We start from the raw sequence: 24,205 nt of genomic DNA, 5'->3' as shown, positions 1-24,205 counted from the left end.
TGCTGGTAAGTGCATTTTTGAAGGAAAACAGTTCACAAAAACACATAAAAGAGGCATAGAGAGAGAACCATAAATATAGCTGAAAATGCTAAAAGTAGTTATTTTGTTCAATTTCACATTTGTGTTCTTCAGAGGACAGTAACACAGCAAGCAATCAGTGCACCGGAGATCTGTGGCTGAGCTTGGAAGCTGATGGTACTTCTCTCACTATGCCTGCAGCAGATATCCTCAAAAAACCCTAAACTTCTGTAGAAACTGACTTCCTAGGAAGCAGTATCTTTCTTCAAAAAATGATTATAATTGATGTGTGTCACTGTATCAGCAGAAAAAAAACCTGCCAGTTCAAGTGTGAAAAGAATTACCGCTGGAAATATATTCTCTAACATCTGGTAGTTTTTGAAGAAAACTTGGTCCCCCTTGACAGAATGGCCTCATGCCTGCTTCTGCTTCACGATGTGTGTTAACCTCTCTGGCACCCAAATTCACCCAAATAGGCCTTATAATGAAGTTTATTATAGTAGAAGCTTACAGCCAGCATGAACTCTGTGCTTCTTTATTCCATTCTCTCTCGAAGTAGCTCATATTTGTAATTAACCTTCCTTCTATTCCAAAAAGTGCCTATCGGGGGGAGGGGAAGGAGGCCACAAGAGTAATTTATGTTTTACTACATATATACTTTCAAATAATGCTTGGAAGAAATTAAAAGTAATCTGAAAAGCCCTATTTAAGGATTGCACGAACCTTCGTGGGATCAGCCAGAGTGTATTTGCATGGATCTCTTGCTACTCTCAACCAGACGGGATGCATGGGAAAAATTTTAAAGCATCAAAATTCTGCTCAGGGAGAGGGGGGGACCTTTTTTCTTTTTGCAAGAATTGTATAAGTATTATGCACATTTGTAAAAGAACAGGTGTTATTTTGGGGGAGAAAAACTCCATCTAAAGATCAGGACGATGCCAAAAAATGTAAAATTGTTTTTCATCTTGCAATTAGCAGTTGAGTAGTTCTGGTGAGTATAGATTTAGAACGTAAGGACAAAATAATTCAAGCAGGTACTGCCTCCCAGAAGCAACTTCATTCAACACAAATATCCACTCTACCTATTCTCTGAAGTGGTAAGTGTTTAGGGAGGTTCAGAGTGTTGTTTTTATGCAGTAACTACATAAAGGAACATAAAGGTTCCCCTCGTATTATGAAGAGGTTAAGTTTATTTCCCTGGAAAGCAGAAACATATGTCCGTATTTCCCAGCTGTTTGCTTGCGTCAGCTTTAAGTTATTCTACAGCAGCCCACCAGAAGGCCAAGGCCCACTGTGCACATGAAGCTGACGGCGTGCCTCAGCAGCTTCGTCCTTCCCTTCTGCCTCTGTTGTCACCCTCTCTTTCGCGGAGCAATCCTTAAACCCACGGCAGCCTCCCCACTAGCAGGAGCCGTGCGGAGAGGAGAAGGGCTCGCCTCAGCCGGGGGCTGCAGCGCTCGGCGCTCCCGACGCCGAGTGCCTTCTCCAGCTGCGCCGGCCCCGGAGGACGCTCTGCCGGCACTCCCGCCCCGGCGACATGTGCAAGGCGGTTTCTGGCGACACTTCCTTGCGCAACTCCGTCTCGCCTCCCGACGGACTGCTTCTTCACGAGAAGCGGCTCCGCCGACCACAGCCGCCAGCCGCGGCCGGCCCGCGGGAACCACCCCCCGCTCGGCCCCCTGTCACGGCCACGCCGCTGGGCTGGCCGCGCCTTCAAAGCGATGACAAATGCAGTAATAGCTACAAGGAACGCGGAATAAAGCTCAGGGCAGGGAGGGGGCAAAGTTTCCTTCGGTGACCGGCCGTTAATAACGCTGTACGCCTGGGGCCGCCCCCGCACCTCCCGCCGCGCCCCCTCGGCCCGAGCCGGCGGGACTACACCTCCCGGCACACCCCGCGGCAGACCAGACTACCGCTCCCGGCAGGCCCTGCTCAGGCTTGCGCGCCGGGGAGCCGCGCAGTGCATGCTGGGGCCGGGCGGCCGCGCCGCTGCGCAGAGCACGCTGGGAAGCGCAGTCCGCCGGCCTGCGGGCAGCCCACGAGTGACTCCTCCACGCCGCCCGCCCCGGCAGCGCCTGGGGCAGCGGCGGGCAGGGAGGGCGCAAACCTCCCACGTGGGGCAGAGGGCCGCACGGCGATTGGCTGCCGTCGGGAGAAGGGGCGGGCCCGCAGGGAGAGGTTCCGGTGTCCCTCGGTTCGGCAGCTTGTTTGGATGCTGCCGTCACATCATGGCGACGCGCGGAGCGGAGGCAGCGCGCGGAGGAGGCAGCAGCGGCAGCGCGGCGGCGGCGGGACGGAGCCGGCGCCAGAGCCAGAGCGGCGAGGAGGCGGCGGCGGCCCCGAGCGGCAGCCCGGAGGTGAGGGCGGCGCGCAGACGGGCCCGGGGGGAGGGCGCTCCCCCTCCCCGCCCCGCCGGCTTGTGGCGCCTCGTTCCCCGCCTCCCCCGTCCCCATGCGGCCTCCGCGCTCCGCGGCCGGCCAGCCCGGGCGCTCGGGGCCGGGGCAGGCAGTGCCGCCGCCGCCTCCCGCGCTTTCGGGAGCCTGCGCCGGGCAGGCCAGGCTCCCCTCCGCTTCCCCCGGGACCGGACCCGTCGCTGCAGCCGCGGTGTGTGTCGGGGTGGGGGGGGGTGTCTCGGCATCGCCCCCGGGGAGCCGCGCTCGCCTCGCGGGGCCGGGGGTGGCTCCCCCTCCCTCCCCCTCCGGCCGCCCGCGGGGAGTGCGGCGGGGGCGGGGCGGTCCCTCCCTCGTGCGCGCGGCGGGCCGTTGGGGGCGGTGGCACGTGGCGGGGGCCGCTGTGGGGGGGCGGGGGGCCGCCGCGCCCGCTGCTGCGCGGGCCGGTGTCCGGGCGGCCGTGGGGACCTTTGCCGGCCTCCCGGGGGGGCTCCGCCGGGCGGCCCCGCGTGTCCCCCGCCGGCGGGGGGACCGTGGCCCGGCGGTGTCGGGCGGCCCCGGCGCCGCTGCCGGCAATGGGCGCTCGCCGGTGCGAGCGGTGCGGCTGAGGTGCGAGGCGCGCCTGGCAGCAGTGGAGGCTTTGCCCGCTTGCCTGCGGCGCGGCGGGGTGCGGCGGCGGCGGGGGTGTTTCCTTACCCTCCGAAACCTGTGAAAATGGCCTTTTCTCTCTTTTCCCTTCCTCTGCCGGAGCGACGCTGAAGGCAACGGTGTCCTGGCGTCCTCCGTGACTTTACAGTAATTTCTGGTCGCGTATCCGTGTAGGGAAAGCCTGAAATGCGTGTACTTGGGCACCGAACAGCAAAGACTTAAAATGTGCTGTAATTCAGGTGCTGGATGTAATGTCACCAACAGCGTTCTGTGTGACAGAATTGCCTCGGTAATCGCATGTGCCGCTTTAGTACCTCATCCTGTGTCCTTACATAAATTCAAGTGGCTTTTTTGTGGTAACTTTTTTCTGTGGTATAAAGGATAATAACATCCCAGAAATAGTAACTTTGTGGCGGTGGTTGTTTATTTTGGCTGTTGGAGAGAGATTTAGGAAACTATGGAGCTCGTTTTCCTCAATAAAAACCTGTCTCTTGTGCTGTGTGTTTTCTGAAGTTTTTCACTAGGAATTGGCTTGTAAGTAACTTTAGTGTCTGCTATGAAAGCAGATGATGATGTTTATTAGGAAAAAAAACCCCACCAAACAAACCAGCATCTCCATATTATCTCATATACCCACAGTCAAATGGAATTTAATTTTCAGAAAAGGTGAAATGTGCAAGGAATATTAAGAAAATTTTACTTTGAACTTTTTTTGTGAATTAAAAATCCTTCAGCAGTCTCTTGCAGATTCCCTCCCCCTGCCTTGGTACATGGGAGCTTCTTTATTTTTAGGTTCCTTGTGACCTGTTTGCATTGGGAATTCAGAACTTGTCTACCCTGCTTTTTCCAGAAATGTACTGTGGATGACTAGAAAACTATTAAGTTTATAGTAAAGAGGAAGTGAAAACTCATTGGCGGAAATGATTCATGCTATATTAAATGTTTTTTTAATTAGCACCTGTCTCAGATGCTTGCATTAAAAAAGGGCTGGTGAAATCTGCAGCACTTTGCCCTGCATGTAAATGCACTGAAAGTTTCCATTTAAGCTTTGGGTTCCTCCAGTGATTTTTTTTTGCTAGAATTACAGGAATTGTTTTTTAATGTTTTGAGCTAAAACAGGGAGGAGATATTTCTAATCTTTTTTCAGAGCACAGAGAAGAAAAATGACACAAACCCAACCTCCCCCCCCTTCTTTTGAGATTATGTTTGAGGTAAATAAAGCTATTTTTAAAAGCAGGAATGTCTTCTGTGTCATGAGGCCACTGAAAGAGAGCAAGAAGCATGGAAGGAGTAACAGAAAAGTAAGGACCATAAGCAGGAGTCTGTGAGAATGTGAGTGAACCAATATCAAAGACCATATCTTGAATGTAAGGCCAGTAGTATTAATAAGTGGAATTCCATTAACACTGACTCTGTATTGACTTTTATAAGGATAAAATACAGATTTCCAAAGTAGATTTTTCTTAATCATCCTCCTGCTGTGTTGGGACTTCTAACCTTGCAGTGCTTTGAAACTAATGAGGAACAATACTGCAGGTGCCTCAGTCCAGTGTTTTGAAAGTAGATAAATGAGTGCATAGAACATAATTTTTAATATAATGACAGAACAGGGTGAAATGTTTGTTTGAAATGACTTTCTGATCTCACAACTAAGATCTTAGTTCAGTGGGGAAGCCACCTCAGAGGCCATCAGGTTTTCAGAAAGGTATAATTAGACTGCATGATCATTTAGGTCATTGAGCACAGTATAGAGAAGTATTGCATGGAGAAATAACCTTAATAAGCTAGTCTTGTGGTCACAAGCACCTGAATTACTGTGTCTAGACCAGTGGATGAAGGTAGACCTGCTGTAAAATTCAAACCCAAATAAGTCATGAATAAAATTACTACCAAGAATGACTGATTTTTCAGCACAATACAGTTATGTTAAACAAAGTCTTCTTGAGCATCTGTGCTGAGGAAAAGCATATTACACACGTTTCCAAAGTAAGTTTTCCTGTGTTAGCAGGTAAAAGTAAATTGCTGGGATGCAGGAAGCCTAAAATTTGTTGTAAACATTTATGATAAATACGATATACTTTTTGCCACAATATTTTTTTTTAAGTAATTGGTCAGAATAAGGGGTATAAGTCCAGTTGCATGTGCGATATATTTGAAAATGTAGTCAGCTGAACAGTGTTATTCAAATGGTCTTTTCTGGAGCCTGATGCAGAGCAAATAATTATGTATTTGCTTGTATGTTTAAGTTGTCTCACAGTTGTGAAAATCTGTTTTCTGTACCTATGTTTCTTCTAAAGCTTCCAGGATATTTTTTGAAACTATTAGTGATTCCAAAGGCTAAGGTTGTAAGAATCTTTTCACAGTGCAGGCCAGCTGCTGTGGTGGGGAATGTAGGAGATGTTTTGACAGATTAATGCTGGTGCTTTTTTTTTAGGGTAATTTGCTAACATATAGGAGAAAAAGGGTGTTGGTGTAGTTATTAATTATGGTTTCTTTTAATAAGAGGTACAGAGAGGTGTGTTCAGGTGTTTTAGGGACAGATTGAGCGTGTATGCGCAGGATTATAAAATATAGGTACTTTAGTACACATAATACCAATAATAAGCAGAGTATATTTTAGATGGCACTGTATGTTACAGACCTTCTGTAGGTACTAGAATAAAAAAATAAGTCTATTCATGATACATTTTGTTGTGGTAGGATAAGTTCTGCCTATGTGTCTGTTTTGTCCTTATGTGCAATGCATGTTACTGAAGCAGTGCTATTTGAAGTAAAGTTGGCTTAGGCTCTTGTGATCATAGCCAGTTTCATAAATAGGAGATACCTATCTTGTACTCTCATTTTTTAGGTATGAAGTAAGGTAGAGTTTTCCTGAAGTGCACCTTTTTTGATCAAGGTACAAGTTGAGAGAACAGAACAGAAGACTAAATGAAAACTTTGGGGTGAGCAGGAGCGATGTTACCAGTAATTTTCCTACAGGCATCTTCAAGTTGTTTGGCCTGTAACTCTATCTTAAATAGCTTGAGGATGATATGCTTCTTCAGAAATGTCAGTGTCTTGTAGTAGCTGGTTTCACAGCTAGGTAGGTGGCACATATCTTATTTTTTAATGGTAGAGTTTTGAATTTTGATAAATAATTTTGTAATCTTATGAAGTGGCACATTATCTGTGCAAAATACTTGTTTTGTGTCTCACTGAAAATCCTTCTAGGTATGTAACAATCTAATCCTGGTCTATCAGATTCGAAGTCAACTATCATTAAAGCTGGTTAGAAGCTGGAGGTTAGAAGCCAGCTGGAAGCTGAGAGCATGGTAGCAGCTAGAAAAGGTAGCGGTGATTTCAGTAGAAGGTCTTTGGTGAGGTGGTTTTGTTTCGTTTTTATTCGGTCAGTACTGAATCAGCGCTATTATACAATGTGCTGTTGGAAGTGCTCTGTTCTGGCTGGAATGTTAAACTGAGAAGTTCACTTGTCTGATGAGCATGCATTTGAAAAGATAGAGGTAATAGGGTTGTTCTGACCATTGTCTCAGTAAGAGGGGGCAATTTCAGTGATACTAATATGGTTTAGTACTTAACATTCTCAATGTGATGTTTATTATTGCTATACACCAACTTGAAGCTTGATACAGATCAAATATGAAACTATCTGTAGTTAAAGTGTTTTAAGAATAAAATTGAGTTTAAGAGGCTGTTTAGACTTCTGGTTACATTTTTAATATCTAAAGTAAGAGCTAATGTAGAAAATTCTTTGTTAGTCATAATCAGGAAGTCATCTAGCTATTAGTATTTGTGGACCCTGTCAGGCAATAGCAGACTTCTCCGTTTAAAATGAAAAACAAACACTTTCTAATCTAGGTTAAATACATTAGAATTTTAGTATGTTGTGCCACTACTGTCAGTTTTGCTAGAATGTATGGACTACACCTTGATAGAATTTAACTAGGGTTTTTTTAGGGTTTTTTTTATGTTACCAGGTTGTTCTAGCTGCTGGTAGAACCACTTCTTTAAATACAGTATTCTAGCCTGTGGTCACCAATTCATAATTGTATTTAAGCTAAGAAAATTGGATATTGTTACAAAAACTGTCTACTGCCACAATGAGCTTTGGTTTTGCAGGGAGTATGCTTGTCAGTAAGCTTGGACTTGTTTCATGTTCACTGGAAAACCAAAAGAAGGCTGGCAAGTTCTGTAGTTTTTTCACTATCGCTATTATTTTCAAATATATCTGAGATGTACAAGTGTCTTGTACACAAACTTGTTCTTCAATTCGGTGTTCTGATAGGTTGTTTCTACCTTCTCTGTTAGACTTTGGAGAATGAGTTTGAAGTCCTGAAAATCCTTGTGGGTTTTTTGACAAAGGATAGAGAATACTCAGAGTTGAGAAATTGACACCTAATTTGACTTCTGCAAAAAGCTCTGCTGAATTAATGAGGTGGTGGTGTTCACTTTGAAACTTCCAGATGCTTTGGAATATGCATGTTAATTGCCAGCTCTGAATTGACAGGTGTTTAGGTTACTATGATGGTTTGCTAGTGGAGGTGGGCATTTTGTGACTTACTAGTCACATATATGTGCCCCTGTCAATAGTTCTTTTTTTCCCCAGAAATGGCAGAATTTTCTCAGATGAAAACCAGTGAAAATGTCTGGCTTGTCTAAATTTGAAGCAGTGCTTCTCATGAATGTCATCTTGCCGATGGTGTTCCAGTACATCAGCAGTCAGTGTTAACTATGTACCTGTGGTGAGGATAAGGTGTTTTTTGTTTAGTTCCTTGTGCTCTGGCTGTGATTAGACTGACTTTTTTTAGTGGCTCTTGTGCTTTGGCTTCTTTCCAACCATCGTGCTAGCACTTCTGGTTGGCAGGATTGCCTATTGCTGTGCAGTGAACTGGGTTGAGGTACTGATCTGGCTATAAACTGTGTTAGAACAAGTTGCACGGATGTTGTTGCTAGCACAACAGAGCGGGGTGTGAAAAAGGGGAATTAAATGATAGCAAGAGAGCTGTTCGGGCACTGCTGCTGTTCAATGTGTAACCACAGCCAGTCAGGCCTTCTCAGCTGCTTGTAGGAGTTCCTGGCAATTTTGCGCTCTGCTTTCAAAAAGAAAATTTTGAGTCTGTTTATGGATTTCAGGAAGTCTGGAAATACCATGCCAAACCAGAAAATTTGAGTTTAGGGCAGACTTTCCCAACCTTTTGTCAGGCTTCTCAGGCACAAGTATCTGAATCGGAAGTTCACATTCCGTGTGATGGAAAAACTGCAAGTTTCAGCTGTTGTGTTGGTACTGCAGTTCTACTCTGATATCATGTTGTGTTCAGATACTTCTGATCTTTCCTGTCTTGTCAATGTAATGTGACACAGTATCTTTAGCTTCTGTATGAATCATGGTTTTTAGAGAAGATCTGTGCCATGGTTTCAGCCGTTGGCACCTACAAAAAGGTTAAGTGAGCTCTCCTGTTTTCACATCTCTTGTCCTTTTCTAAGAAGCATCTCGTGTGTGTTTAGCTGACCCTAAACTTGGAGGGGTAAGCCTTTCACATGCCAACGGAAGCCGCACAGTTTAAGGCAATCTAAGGAAAAAAATACACATTTTACAGCTCTAAAGTCAACCGTTAAATGTTGGGGTTGGTTATTTGTTACAGCAGTTCTATTACTGCATTACCTTTTCAGGCATTTATCAAGTACACTGTCTGACATGATTGGAGAATGATAAAACTGCAGCGTATCTATATTTGTCCATAAAGCAGGTGCATAATTTCCACACTTGTAAAGAGCAGTGCGAAGTGAATCTTCCTTGATAAGTCAAAAGTTGCTCCTTAATGTCTCTACAGATTATTTGCAGTTAAAAAGCTTATTGTATTTTGTGAAAGGTATTGTATGAATTCCATCTTCTCAAGAATGAGTCTGCCTTGAGATAAGGTCTAAAGCAAGGGACTTGCTTTAAGTATAGGGAACAGCTAAGCTGTTACATATTTTTTAGAATATTAATGCATAGTTGTTTAATGATTTTTAAATAACTCTTCCAAGCATGCTGAACAAATGGGAGTTGAAATATATCTCACAATATATTATTAGTGTTGGCTGTGTTCCTTTGATGTTGGCTAATTCCTTTTGAAGAGGAAAATGGTCCATCTGTGCAGAATATAAAACCCAGTGCAAACTTCTGGCTTTAAGAATTAGCGCATTTTTAATATTAAAATATAAGATAATCTGAAATTAATTTGTGCTTAAACAGCATAACTCTGCATATAAACAAGCCCTGTTTTTATAATTCCTTGTTGATTTATTTTCAGTGAAAGTAGATTTCCTTAAAAAGTCAATGTGAATGATCACTTTACTTTGGCAGTAAAGTGGGTTCAACACTGCTTATCATACTTTTAACTGTGTATCCACATTGTATAGTAGGATTGCAAATGGATAGAAAAAAAATACCCAGTCACCTCCAAGTATTGTCCTGAGTCCCAGCCTTGGTAGGGTAAGAAAACGAAAAAGCACCCAACCAAACACCCTTTTGAAGTTCTTATCAGCCTTAAATGTTTCTAGAAATTGAGAATGTTCTTCTGGTAATTGAGAGGAGTCTGGAAGCTGCTTAATGAGCTATAGAGAGGTATCATCAGGTGTTCTGCTCCAAAATATGGACATATCACTGCAGTGTTAAAGCAACTGGTGATGTTTAACTTTTTGCTTAAATGATTAAACATTTTGGGTTTAAGAAATGTTTCGAGAAAGTTCTGTTTAATTAAACAGAAATAATGTATTGTTAAAAATCATAGGTAATAGGACTCCAATTATGAAGCCAGTTAATATTTACTTGTTTTGATGATTTCATAGATGTGAATTTTAATACTTCAAAAATGGATGTGCTCCTGGTCCTGTTTATTGTTCCTGTTATAACAACAGGTTTTCTTCAGTCATGAGCTGACAATTGTATTTGGCATTCTCATTGGAGTACTTTAAACTCTCACCCTATGTATGTTATTGAAACAATGTATTTCTGTGGATTTCTTTAGACTTCTGTTGTGGTTTAACCCCAGCTGGCCACCAAGCCCCACACAGCCGCTTGCTCACCCCCCTGCCCCCGTGGGATGGGGGAGAGAGTCAGAAAGGTAAAAGTGAGAAAACTCGTGGGCTGAGGTAAAGACAGTTTAATAGGTAAAGCAAAAGCCGCTCACACAAGCAAAGCAAAGCAAACCAAGGAATTCATTCACTCTTTCCTATTGGCAGGCAGGTGTTCAGCCATCTCCAGGAAAGCAGGGCTCCATCATTGCGTAATGGTTGCTTGGGAAGACAAACGTCATCACTCCGAATGTCCCCCTCTTCCTTCTTCTTCCCCCAGCTGTATATGCTGAGCATGACGCCATATGGTATGGGATAGCCCTTTGGTCAGTTGGGGTCAGCTGTCCCAGCTGTGTCCCCTCCCAACTCCTTGTGCACCCCCAGCCTGCTTGCTGATGGGGTGGGGTGAGAAGCAGAAAAGGCCTTGACTCTGTGTCAGCACTGCTCAGCAGTAGCTAAAACATCCCTGTGTTACCAACACTGTTTTCAGCACAAATCCAAAGCATGGCCCCATACTAGCTACTATGAAGAAAATTAACTCTACCCCAGCCAAAACCAGCACAACTTCCTAGCAGGTTAAATTCTTCCCCCTCTTTCTTGCAGTATGTATCTTGAATTATTTTAAAACTGATATCTTCTAGTTTTCTGAAACTAAAATGTAATAAAGTTGTTTTTAATAATGGTGTCCTCCTGTCTCAAATTCTGTACCTTATTTTCCAAGTAACAGTACATAAAGCTAGTTAGACTCTTGCTGAGTTTTAGATTTAGTATACTTAGTGTTGATTTGTGAGAGATTTTTCAGAGCTACAAGGGAGAAATGTTTTCATTTAAGACTGCGCTTTAACAGCTGAGATGATAGCCAGTTTTGGAGCTTTTAAGAAGAGATTTCCATGGGAACTGTTAATTTCTAGAGTATAAACATTTTTGCAATGACAAGGTATCGAAGTTGTTTCATAATAGAGTAATTAATATTTTGGGCTCTTGTGTGCTGTTTTCTTCATCGCTCTTTAGGCTCATTCTGTGTACGGTTATTTATATACCTGTCTTAACAACAGAGAATATTGACTTGATCAACTTGAATAAGGGTGGAATTTTACTCTTAGTTGTCCATGCAAAAGCAAGGTGGAAGTTTTCATTTTAAATGCAGTTGCTTGACTGTTTACTTCTTCCTTTCCCTTCTGAAGTTGGTTGGTGGTGCAATGGAAGAAGCTGGATCTCAGGAGATGGGAATGAATAACCAGAATCAGCTGCTGAACAGCAAGTGCAATGAGTTGTCTGATACAGCATTGCAGCATGCGCAGTCCAACTGTTACGGCCTGGAAAACACGGGCGCATTGGAAGAAGCTGAATATATCACAAAGAACAGAAAGCACCCAGGGTCCACGTGCTGCTCTCGAGAGTCTCGTGAGGAGACTCCTGGGAGAGAAGAAGTCCGTACTGATCCACCTGATGGCCAACAAGATCCAGAGACTGAAAAACACAAAGAGAAAACTTTGGGTATGTTCTCTTTGGCATTGTGATTTTTAAATGGCTTTAATATTTTCGCGAAATAGCTATGCATTTTCTCTGTCTCAAGTTTACTTTGTAGCCAAAACTTGTCATCTTTAACAGGGTATTCTGAGAAAATTGGTACTTCTGCTTAGGAAAATACAGTTCTTAATGCATATGTAAGAATCCTTCTGCTGGTAACACTATTTTTACAGGAACTTTAATGATGATAATAATGTGGTAATCACTAATAACCTTTTTTAACTCCGGTTGTTGGATTAACTTCTAAATTTGGGATTGCAGTGTTCAATGCTACCAAAGCACTACTGATATTTAAATTCCAAAGGCTTATTAAAAACACTTGTGTGAATATCCTTTATTGGCAAAACTTAACCTTTTAAATTTCACTCTTTCATTTTTTTATCTGTGCTGTTATAAATTATAAAACAAAAATATTTTTGTGGTTTTAAGATTAAAGTAACTTTTGCTATCGAAGTTGTGTAGTGCCGCATAGGCAAGACAAATTTATTCTTACTGTGATGACTTCCCATTTGTCATCTGTTCGGATTATGCAGCTATCAAACCACAGAACAACTTAACTCGCACTAATTTCTTATGGTTTTATATTTTACTTCTAAAGACAGGCTGCTTTTCTGGTATGTTTTTTCTCAATATGGTTGTCTTTTATCCAATTCATAGGAAAAGAAGTGCTATTATTAATGCAAGCCTTGAACACACTTTCTACTCCAGAGGAAAAGCTGGCAGCTTTGTGCAAGAAGTATGCTGATCTGGTAAGTAATTTGTAAAGATAGCAGGAGTTATTCATGTGTTATTAACTGTGGAATGCAGGAACTTCTAATACAGGACAGTTAACAATTTTGGATGTTTCACAGTGTTGGTAGGAAAAAAAAAAAAGAATGCTCGGGCTTATTATGACTATTGCTTTAGCCAAACTTGCATGTAGTCATTTCACCTTCTACATGACTGCCTAAATCCAAAGAAAAAATAGGTTATGATAACTTTTTGATAACTTGGTGCTGAAGCCATAACATTAGGATTAACAGAAAAGCTAAGAGTTTCTTTTGAGACTAATTATTTTCTTAGGTTTTGTCTGTTAATAATGCTTTTGTGCTAGCGTTTTATAATTTATATCCTTTAGGATAAAGGGAAAGAACATACTGTGGTAATGAGATTTGGGGAAAAAAAAAGTTCAGTTATACTTAACTCTTTAGTGATTTTTTGGGGGTAGGACAAGTTGGAAAGATCTAGGTTTAATTTTGCTTTGTGCTTTCTGGTCATGCAAAGGAATGGATAGAAAAGTATACATTTCTTCAGTAACAAACCAAAAAGGCAAAATGTTAGCAGTAATTGGTCATAAAGTGCATTCCCACCCCAAGTAGGAGAAATGGTAATTTATTTTCTAAATTAATTGATGGCAAACTTGGGGGAGAAAAAAGGCTCATAAGTTGACTGGAGAATGTGCCTGGAGACAAAAATGCTTCACTTGCTCATCTTGAGACAGTGACAGACAAGAATGGAAAGACTGGAAATATTGTGTGTATATGTTTTCCCACCATATTTGTACATACAAAATTAATGCAAAACTAATGAGATAAGTTAATAGCTTGAAAAAAGCATAAGATTTCCTTTCTGTAGATGTCAAGTGTATTACATATGAAAATGTTTCTGAAGATGATATAATGGCTGTACAACATGGCATAACTCTTCTGAAATAAATTTTTTTCCTTTGAGATTAATAATGTCTCCAGAGCTTTGAGGATGAGCTGGCAGGTAGTCTTTTTACTCACAGAGGCAATACTAATGACTTAAGAATAGGCTTAGATTAGTTCTGTTTAGGAAATCCTGAGTCCTCCTTGGAGGTCTGCAATGTTTTTGCTTTGTTTTCCTTGCTCTCTCTCACATGCGTGCTCTTGTTCACGAGTGAATTTCCTTCAAAACCAGCAGCTTCTCTAAGAAGTCACTTTCATTTAAATGAGAAACAATAATACTTCTGTAGTGCAACTCAAGGATGGGGAGCCCACCTAAAAATGAACTTTGATATTGTGAGAGAGAAGTGCAGTAAATGAGATAGTTCTTATGAGCAATTGCTTGTGCATGTGATGCCTTTTCTATTTGAGCAAACAGCTCCCATGTCAAATCACAGTGGTGGTGGTGATGGCCTGCATGAGGATCTAGGTTGGCATGAATTCCTCGCTTCTGCAGAAAGAAAACAGTCTGCACCATCTTCACTTTGAGTTTTCTTGTTGAAGGAAAGATCTGAAAACCATTAGGGAACAGCTAGACCAAATGAACTGTAATTTCCTCAAGAAGCTTGGCAGTCAGGAGAGAGGTGTTCGTGTTATGTTTTTTCCCCTCACAGGAGAGGATCCATAGTCTATAGGTAGAGTAAGCATTCACAGTCCATAGATAGTCACCATCCTAGAAAACCAGTTGCTTTCCCCATGATGCTCAGAACTGCTGGGAAGTTGGGTGGGAGCTTGTCTGGGTATAACAGTAGCTCCATTTTAGCTGAATGAGTCTTAAGAGGTACTCTGTTCCCCTTAAAGTTTAGGTTGGATCTGGTGGTGTTCCTTTTAAGATGCATTCTTTTCTTCATGATAGTGGTGGTGAACCACTGGCATAGGTGTCAGCTTTAATGCCAGCAGAGGTTTGAACTGTTTATGACAGTGCACCTACAATGCTTTTTTTCTTTTTTTAAAGATTCATCATCTTTAAAGCTCACTGTCAGGTTTTTCAGTGGTGTCTCATGAAAAGGACTGTACAATAAAGGTAGGAATGCCTCTCTCCTGGCAAAAGATCTTCCACCATATTTTTTTTTCCTAATTTGGAATCTATCAGGAGATCAATTTGTGATGCAGGAAGGTTTGCATCCTTGGTGATATGTCTCACACTGGCATACTTTTACAGGCCTCAAGTTTCATAGGTATGCAAACAGCACAGCCACTTGAAGTGTTTTTTCTGGCCACCCAAGGAAAGGGCTTTTTATGTTTGGATATCAAAACATTTCCTTAACATTCCTTTTCTCTAAACTAGATTAAATAAAAATTTAATACACTGTTGTCATGGAGGTCCTTAACTTTATTTATTCTTTCTTCTGTGCTTCAGCATTATTTTGAGCTCTTTCAGAAAACGAGCATTATATTCTTCTCTGTCATGGTGATGTTTCTCACTGCCAGCCTTCTTTTCCTGTGGTGTCCCAAGGCTGAGGCACTATTTAATATGGAGCAGTGTTACTCTTAACATTGTTACCTTCTTTACAATAGAACAGACTCTAAATAATGTTTTCTTGGGGAGCCCAAAAATCATGTGTAATGGAACTGACTCTCAATTAGATAATGCACGAAACTTCTATTCACTAGGTATTCATAGAACAGATTTTGAAGTCAGCACTGTATATGAAGTTTAACGCTGTCATCTACCATCTAAACAGCCTAAAATTTTGTTTCAAATGGTTGAGACTACAGATCTCTTAAGTCATCAAAGCCTGGGCTGTGCAGCTTTAATAGTATTTTACGTGATTTGTCAGGGCTGCTGGTTTTATCTGTTGCTTTCTGAAATACCTTAGCATTTTACAAACTTGTATCAATTACTGCTTCCTTTGGTAGGAGCTCCTGCTGACAGGAAAGAACTCTGTACACAGTTCAGTGGGTTTTTCTTTTTGATAGTAAAAACAAGACCTGTTGGATAAACAGCTGTGTGTACCTTACAGATAAGAGTGGAAAAAGTTGTGACTTGTTGAGAAGCCAGTCTCAGCTGGCTTTTAATTTTATCTGCCACATCCTCCTTTCTCAGGGCTAGTCCTACCCCTGTAGCTGAATGCAAGCTGATAGCCCATGGTCAACAGGTCCGTGGTCCCTGTTCCTCAAGGGCAAATGTTTAAGTTGGAATTTGTATATTTTCGTCTTCTGTCCTTACACATTTAGAATTGTCTGTAGGATGATGGGAGTTTCTCTTTAAGATCAGCTTGGGGGTCTTAATGAAATTATTTGACTTTCTTGCTTTCATCTGAAATGTTTAAAAATGTGTTCAGTCTGCTCATCTAGATGCATGAAGATTGCTTCACCTATGTTTATTTAATAAATATACTCTCTAATGTTAGTTGGAGGAGAGCCGGAATGTTCAAAAGCAGATGAAGATACTGCAGAAGAAGCAAGCACAAGTTGTGAAGGAGAAAGTCCACTTGCAGAGTGAGCATAGCAAGGCCATTTTGGCACGTAGCAAACTGGAATCTCTCTGTCGGGAGCTTCAGCGTCATAACAAAACTTTGAAGGTTAGTTTATTTACATAAATTACAGTGCCAGTTGCGGTGGAAATCTTACTTACTGATTGCTGCTTTTTACTTACCACTTTGCCCATTACCTGTACCTGCAGAAGACAAGTGGCATGTGGCATAAACATACCTGATCTTTAAGGTGAAGAATATGGGGATAGTTCAACTTGCTAATTTTTTTTCTCCCTCAAACTCCTTCATAGATCATAGTACTTGCAGTATGTGATCTTGCCTTATTTGTTTCTGGAAGCAGTGCTGATGACTGCTGGAAAAAATAACACAAGTGAAATAACAGCAGCATGAAATGGCAGCGTATCAAAAAAGGCTTAATTCTGTCAGAATATAACAGACGGGAGTGAAATGAAAGAGAGCGAAGAGATTCTTATCTGTGATCACTGTAGGAAATTTGATTATAGTATCAATGCTGTTTTTAACATCTGGGTAATTCTTACACTTGCAAAGGTATTCATGTAGCATCTTACAATACCAGCCTCTGAGTAATGTTGGTAGTGGTAAAGACAATATTCTCTAAAAGTTTTGGAATTTCTAGATTCTTCGTTCCATGCATTTCATAGGGGTAGTCAGCACAGCATATTATGATTGTGGCTTGTATTAATTCTAGCACTCTAGAACTTGAAACTGTCCAGAAGTGAATTACCATTGTTTCTGACTCAAAAAATATAAAAAGGGTGCATGGTTTGGTTTGAACATGTTAATATTCTCTCATAAAAGGAAGAAAACATGCAGCAAGCGCGTGAAGAAGAAGAAAGACGGAAAGAAGCAACTGCGCACTTCCAGATTACACTGAATGAAATTCAGGCTCAACTGGAACAGCATGGTATACATAATGCCAAGCTCCGTCAGGAAAATATTGAACTGGGGGAAAAACTGAAGAAACTCATTGAGCAGTATGCATTGCGAGAAGAGGTGCTTACATTATGCTTCTAATGGGATTCTGTTAGTTCCTTGACTGTAAGGATCAGATAATTATTTAAAGGGGAGAAAAAACCTGAATATTTCACAGCCATTGTCTATATATTTTAAATTATTCTTTTTATTTCACTGCTGTGAAAAATTAAGTAGCTATTTGGCCCACTATCTGCCTTTCCTGTCTGGTTTTGCATATCTAAATTCAAGATGCATTGAAAAAAATCTTTCACAGTGAAAGCGATTGAATAGAAATAAGTTGTCCAGAGATTGTGGAATCTGTGTCTCTTAAGAGGTATTCAGAACTCAACTGGGCAAGGTGGGAGCAACCTGATCAGACTTTGAAGTTGATCCTGGTTCCAGTGGACTAAATGGCTTCCAAAGGTTATTTCCAACATAATTATGTATTAATATTTGAAGTTTTTCTAAATTATAATTTCAGATTATAATGGGAGGGGGTATAAGAGTTATTCTCTATCTTATTTGGTTTCGTTCATTAAGGTTGGGGGGGTTTGGCAAGATCTTTTGTGTATGTAGCTCTTGTTGGCAGAGAATCAAAATAAGCTATCACACTTTAAGAATATATTTGGACTGGTGTCATGGAAGTGACTGTATTTTAGGGCTAATGGAGCTAGCTTGAATTGGCACCAGTATGTGAGCTAGCCAGGCTAAGCTACAGTAATGGAAAACAGCCAATTCTCCTTGTCAAAGAGAGAACTAAGCTTCAAGGAGTTCTACAGCTAAGATTAGTTCTTAGTTGGCATAGGAGGTTTGGAATGTAATTTCTCAACTGTTTTTGTTCCTTTTTTTTTTAAACCTGGATCAGTTAGAAAGCTCTCTGTAGACTCTAGTTCCCCACCTTTTGCGCTCATGGAATATTTGTATCTACCATGAGATAATTTGGGGAAGAGAAGAGGTAGGAAGCTGCCTTGTGCTACTTTACACATGGAAGTAAGACGGCAAAATTCAATAATTTCTGGAATTTCATCAGCCAAGTAAACTATTGATGCAAACCTTGCTCGTTTTGAGCTTTTTTTTTTAGTTATGAGGACTAGAGCTTTTAGATGTAACAAAATACAATTAGGATTAGAGGTAGATACAGCAACTTTAGAAGAAAGGATGTAGACTACTTGTTACAGGATTTTTGAAACGCCTGTTGTGAAGTGACTGACAGTATTGTAGCAATTTAATGAAATATGCCTCTGGCTTCCGTGACAGACAAAAAAACATGTAGCTATAATGTATGGCAGTAACGGCAGAAAAAAGTAAAACAGTCTTTTGCTGCTTTTTCTTTTGCATGAAACTTCTAAACAATATGCATCTCCCCATACATGTACACTTACCTTAATTGTCCAGTGCACTGTTTATATTTGACTAATACGATTTTCTTTCTTCCTTTAGCATATTGATAAAGTGTTCAAACATAAAGAACTGCAGCAGCAACTTGTGGATGCCAAACTTCAGCAAACTACCCAACTTATTAAAGAAGCAGAGGAAAAACATCAGCGAGAAAGGGAGTTTGTAAGTGAATTCTGTGTATGTTAAGAGAAATAACAAAACTCAGCAAACCAGATTTCTCATGATTTCAAGCAATACAGCAAACTGAGGGGGACTGTCTTTTGAAAGTTAGGATAGATTTCAACATCAAGACTGAGATTTAAGTTTTGTGTATGTGTGCATGGTGCCTACAATATTAATGTCCATATTCACAGGCAAGTAATGTTACTGTTTGCATTTTCTCAGCAATGTGCTGAATATCATTTAGATTTTTCTTAGACTGGGAAACGTCTTAAGCTGAAACACCAAAGGTACTTTCTTGCTGTCTTGTAGTTGTAACTTCTGTTTTTATGCTATAAGAAATAACAAATGCAGAATAAAGCATATGCTCTTCTGAAATATCTGTCCCCAGAACTATGCCTGATGTTTTATTTATATGTTGATAATCAGCAATTTACTTGCAGTCTTCCAAGAAGTTAGCTTCCAATTAAAAAATGCTTAGGTGAAGATTGTTTTTTTTTTTTTTTATGCTCCTCATGTATCTGTAACTTCTAGGCAAAAGCCTTGCTTTTCCTGTTTAATCTTAAAATGATCATCCAATGTTGGATTGTTCTATATTATTAAAACATAATTTTGGAATCATAAGCTGATGAAAATATCTTCAAAGATGGATCTGGATCTACAAAATGGTGTCAAGTTGAAGCAAAATTGAACTAGTCTGTAAAGGTAATATTAGTGACTGGAGAAATGGAGGTGGAAAATAAATTAGAGAGGTTACAGAACAGTTATAAATTACAGTTCATTAATGAACTACACATAAATTTAGCAGTTCAAACTTGCTACAGAAATAAAAACATTGACTCATGCTACCAATTAGAAAAATGTCTCAATAATTTCTGCATGCCAGCACATGCTTTAAATCGTATATATGACAGTATAGTATAGTAATGAAAAACCCATGTGAGAAAACACGGTTGAATGGTCCTTAGGTGATGATGACCTTTGTTCATTTTTCATCATAGATCAAGTTATTTAAGCCATTTTTAGGAGTACTTCCTTCATTATGTGGCTTTTTGTATTTTTTTTTAGCTGCTGAAAGAAGCTACTGAGTCCAGACACAAATGTGAACAGATGAAGCAACAGGAAGCTCAGCTGAAGCAGCAGGTATTTCTTTTTAATGGAGTGCTCTTCAATAACAGTTCTTTGGGGGGGGGGCACGACACCAAGAGACTTGTGATTGTAGTGAAAAATAACACAACATATGAAAAAAACCTACATGTTGTTATTCATCAGATGCAATATACTACTTGGTATTTTTTTAATTAAGTCTTTAATTTAATTTCCAGTAGGTAACTCTTCAATAGTGAAGTGTGAAGTATAAATTGTAAAGACTTGACACTTTGTACTTGCTGTTTAGTACATCTGGAGAGTACTGTTGCTGGAAGTTGCTAAACATTGAATGGCTGGAGTTAGTATCCTTTTAAATTAATAGTGTTAATATTACAAGACTAGACTATATGAAAGCTTAAGAATCTATTCATAGTGGCTGCTACGTAACCATTCCTTGGCTTCTCTGAAACTCTTGTTCTCTCTTCCAAAGGTATTTTTATCTTTTTCTATAGCTGTTTGGGACCAGAGAGGCCCTTGTCGCTATAAAGAGTTGGGTGGGGATTTTTACCCATGCAGGTTTTAGAATTTGTTCCTTACTGTTTCCATCCTGTCCTGTTGTGGACGATAGGGAGCAAGCAATGTCATGTTTATCCTTGTAGTTATTCAGGTTTAATAACCTAAAACTGAGTGTCTCTGTCCACAAAAAAATTACCATCTTCAGATTGTTTTATTGCTGCAAATGCTACAGCGAAATCCTCTCAGAGTGGAGAGATGGTCTCCAGTTTTTGTGCTGCAGTTCTGGATCACCTGCAGTCACTGGCCACCTGTGAGCTCAGCATGTAAGGCAAAGGGAAGTGGGTAGGTTCAGCTAACATCATAGCATCTGAAGCAGTAGCTGTTCCTTCTGTTGTACACCTCTTACTGCTTCAGTTTTATGAGGTTTTGTATTGTGTGTCCTTGCAAACTCTGTTTCATGCCCATTTTTCACATTTACTGTACCTAATTCTTTTCCAGGCTTCCCAACGGTTATATTTAAAGTATGTGTGTATGTGTGTAGTTAAATGTAATCGCATACGCACACACACCCCCTCCTTGGGGTGTCCAATGACTTGGACTCATTAATATCCAGATTCTCCCAAATAGTGTTTTGCTGCACTTAGTCTTTTATGATTTTTTTCAAGTTGGTTACCCTTTATTTAAAATCCCACTGCCTTTTTGTTATGCTTTTTAATAGTAACAATGGGTATAGTTTGTGGTTTCCTGGGGCCAACAGATTTTTTTGTAGAATAAGATGAGCTAGAAAGTTCAGTCATAATAATGGCGGAGAGTCATGATGTACTGTTGACATGGTAGGCTAATTCCTGTTATGAAATTTCCTCTACTATTAGAGGAAAATACAATATTTCTGTGCTCTGAATTGTATTGTCCTGCAACCCCCAATGTAAGAATTGAGAGAACTGATTACTCTTCAGATGGAGTAAGAAGTTACTAGTAAATCATATAAGTTCTTTTAATAAGAAGCATAACCTAATTTTTTTTGTGAAAAACTATGTTCATTAACGTATTTTGCAGTTCCTTCTTGATGATTGTCCTTGTGGTGCAGGGCAAGAAATTTTTCTGTCATTGAATGTTAATTTTCTTCACTTGTTAAAATGTAATAGTTTTCACTATTAAGTTAATTCCTTGTCAATATTCATTTTCCATGATTTTTGCTCACTGGGCAGATTTCATAGGTTATGAATGTGTATTTTGATTCCAGAAATCAAATCATGTTTATTTTGTCCCAGCCTTGGTTGTTAGCTTTGGCTGGTTAAGGTGGAAAGGTAGGTCTTTTCTAAGTTTAATTTCACTAACCATGTGCTGAATTTCCTGTATATTAAAGTCCACAGACTTTTTTTTTTTCAGCGGGGAAGGAAAAATGAGATGGTGATGAGCTGTGGTGTCTTACAACATTTTATTAAACATAATATCCTTTTCTCTTTAGAATATATTACTGTTCTACAAACATCAAACTGTCCTTTCTTACATAGTTTGAATAGCATGTTTTCAGACAAGGTCTGCATGCTTCTCAAATGGAAATGGTAGGATAGTATAAAAAAAAGATTAAAAGTTCATCTTCTACTATTTGAGTTTAATTTTCCTTTGTAGTTTAATATTTTTGTATTTGTATATAGCTGTTCAGATTAATGTTCCTGCCTCTTTCCCAACAGCTTTCTCTTTACATGGATAAGTTTGAAGAATTCCAGACCACCATGGCAAAAAGTAATGAACTCTTTACAACCTTCAGGCAAGAAATGGAGAAGGTACTTACAGGATTACTTAGTTTCATAAAAATTAATATAAAAATGCGTGCTTTTAGTGGGATACATTTGAGATTTTTATAACAGTGTTTGCCTTTTGAAAAGATATATGGAGTATTTTGACATTTAATTTGGATCATAAGATAGGGCATAAGAATTTGTCATATTATGGAAAGCAGTGCAATTTTTCCTGGTTTTTTACATACTTGCATAATATCTAAATCCCAATTTCAGTGTTTTGTCAAAGGCATACAATACTTGTCAGTCTCTTTGGCTGTGCTTATGTTTTAAAACTTAATTTCCTGGAGCTTTTTATTAGTTGTACTTGAAGGTTGCTAGTCTGTTTCTTTTAAGAATCCATTTTATTTTCTTTGAATGCAGAACCTGTATTTGTGGGGTTGATTTTGTGCAGGAAGACTTTTCTGTAAAATAACTTGTTCAAACTGGACTTGGAAGGTGACACTAAAGTTGAATTACTCATGTAAACCTACTTACGTTGCAACACAAGCCACAAAATTAAGTCTTTTATCTTTTGTAGATGACGAAGAAGATTAAGAAACTGGAAAAGGAAACCATAGTGTGGCGTACAAAATGGGAAAACAACAACAAGGCTCTTCTGCAAATGGCTGAAGAGGTAATTATCTTTTAAGCAGCAGTATGGCTAAACTAGAGTCTGTATCCTAGGGAACTTCATACAGTTTTTCAGTTTTAGAGAATCAGAAATAATACACAGTAGCCTCTTGGATTGTCTGCCTTATGTCTTCTGTTGTGTAAATGGTACTGTTCTCCTCAGACATGGAAAATAAAAAGCTGCTATATAAATCTAAACTCATGACAAAAAATTCAGCCTCATCTTTCCTTGCTTACTGTTTAATTGGGGGGATAATGTGTATGAAATCATACCAGCTGAAAGAATTGACTGTATTTTAATATGCTGAGCAAAGTTTAATCAGTGCTGCAATAGAAACCTATTTTAACTATACAAGGCTGACATAAAGGAAATAACCTGTGCGTAAAGGATCAGTTACTTTCCTGCATTGCTGTTGCTTTTGAGGTCATAAGGTGCCATTACTTAATTGTAGTCCAGCAAGAGAAGAGCTAAAACTGTTTTCACACAGGCTGTAGGCATACAGTTCTGCCTACACTGTCTAATGTCTAGTTCAAGTGTATTAGGTATGATCTTGCTAAACTGTGCTAGGTCATACAGGTTCTGCTATAGCACTGCTTATCTTTCTCTGCTGTTCTTCTAAGGAGCTGGTTAGGAGAGCCATGAGTATGGTACCTTCTGACCTGGATTCTGCTGCTGGATTGTAGATTTCCCACTTGTATGCCCTTCTGCTCCCTATAGTTGCCATTATTTGGGCTGTAATTGACTGCTTTATGGGACTTCATATCAGGATCCTCACTGATACTCAGCCCTCACTTACAATTAGCATTATGTAGTTATGTGGTTCTCATTGCTTGTTTCTAAAGGTGTCTGTTGCCACTCCAGCTTAGACAAACCATCTGAAGTGTAGTGGTCAAGTATGGTGAGCAAATTTTCTCTAGTGCAGCTGGAATTTGACCTACTAGATTTAATTAAGACTTAATATTCAGGATTAAATAGTGGTGATTCTTTTCATTAATTTAAGAAAAAAAGAAATCAGTTGGATCACAGTTTTTTTTATTTTGTTTTGTCCTTCAGAAAACGGTAAGAGATAAAGAATACAAGGGCTTTCAAATAAAACTGGAGCGTTTGGAGAAGCTATGCAGGGCCCTTCAGACAGAAAGGAACGAGCTGAATGAGAAGGTGGAAGTCCTTAAGGAGCAGGTTTCTCTCAGAGAAGCAGATGTGGATCTAGCTGTGCAGGTGTTGCAGTCCTGCACGCTCAATTCCCACGAGGAGCTGGGAACTCCCACTGACACGGAACCAGGAATCCAACCTGATGTGGAATCATGTGTGGCAAATAGTTCTGAAAAGACTGTCTCGACAAGTCCTGTTCCTGGCACTGAATCTGTAGACTAAAATGAAGTGTAAACACTGTATTGAGAGATATATTTTGTGTATAACTTTCTCTGTTGGTGGTAACTATTTGGTTTTGTGGTGAAAATTTTCTTACTTTTTCTACCATATCTGTATTTTCTTAGAACTACTGGACTTATGTGGTACAGGAAGCTGCATAGCAGCTTTAAATAGCTTAAACTATAAATTTTCCACAACTGTGTTGCACATCTGCCTCATTTTTTAAAAGAAAATATTTTTCCATAAAAGGATGCATGTGCGTTTCCTCCCCACAACACAAATCACTGTCATGGAAGACCGTGGACAGATATAACATCGTTCTGGGGAAAATGGTGACAACATGTCACTTTTTTGGTTTAAAGGAACAGCATTCTGGTTTTGTTCATTGATTTGCCATTCGGTATACTAAAGATTACCAATTTTCCAGTAAATTTATCTACATAAGGATGTCAAATGGCCAGTAAAAAACGTCAGCTTCCCC

General features: G+C 40.2%; 1 protein-coding gene and 1 long non-coding RNA gene across 3 annotated transcripts; both read left to right on the top strand.

The window, feature by feature from the left end:
• Positions 1–2,029: 2,029 nt before the first annotated feature.
• TXLNG (taxilin gamma) lies at positions 2,030–23,931 on the top strand. 2 transcript variants are annotated; one of them, XM_075521784.1, is made up of 10 exons: positions 2,030–2,375; positions 11,294–11,606; positions 12,297–12,388; positions 15,718–15,888; positions 16,621–16,815; positions 18,217–18,336; positions 19,402–19,476; positions 21,633–21,725; positions 22,261–22,356; positions 23,407–23,931. In XM_075521784.1, exons 1-10 carry the CDS (start codon positions 2,247–2,249, stop codon positions 23,725–23,727), a joined length of 1,605 nt encoding a protein of 534 aa, XP_075377899.1. In that variant the 5' UTR covers positions 2,030–2,246; the 3' UTR covers positions 23,728–23,931. The 2 variants fall into 2 exon arrangements, with proteins under 2 accessions (XP_075377899.1, XP_075377908.1); XM_075521793.1 differs by lacking the exon at positions 2,030–2,375 and adding an exon at positions 2,467–2,622.
• On the top strand, positions 3,333–8,095 carry LOC142404895 (uncharacterized). Its single transcript, XR_012773989.1, has 3 exons — positions 3,333–3,355; positions 5,905–5,998; positions 7,660–8,095. It is a non-coding gene; the product is annotated as an uncharacterized LOC142404895 (long non-coding RNA).
• Positions 23,932–24,205: the final 274 nt, after the last annotated feature.

Source organism: Mycteria americana, chromosome 1 (genome assembly GCF_035582795.1).
Source record: "Mycteria americana isolate JAX WOST 10 ecotype Jacksonville Zoo and Gardens chromosome 1, USCA_MyAme_1.0, whole genome shotgun sequence".
Classification (NCBI taxonomy): Eukaryota; Metazoa; Chordata; class Aves; order Ciconiiformes; family Ciconiidae; genus Mycteria; species Mycteria americana.
This window is presented reverse-complemented; position numbering and strand designations above follow the sequence as displayed.

Bases quoted from the DNA above. Each gene is read 5' to 3' on its own strand.
- TXLNG (XM_075521793.1), top strand. From the start codon at position 2,470: ATGCGGCCTCCGCGCTCCGCGGCCGGCCAGCCCGGGCGCTCGGGGCCG. The intron at 2,623-11,293 runs GTGTGTGTCGGG...TCCCTTCTGAAG, and splicing joins GACCCGTCGCTGCAGCCGCG to TTGGTTGGTGGTGCAATGGA. The intron at 22,357-23,406 runs GTAATTATCTTT...TTTGTCCTTCAG, and splicing joins TTCTGCAAATGGCTGAAGAG to AAAACGGTAAGAGATAAAGA.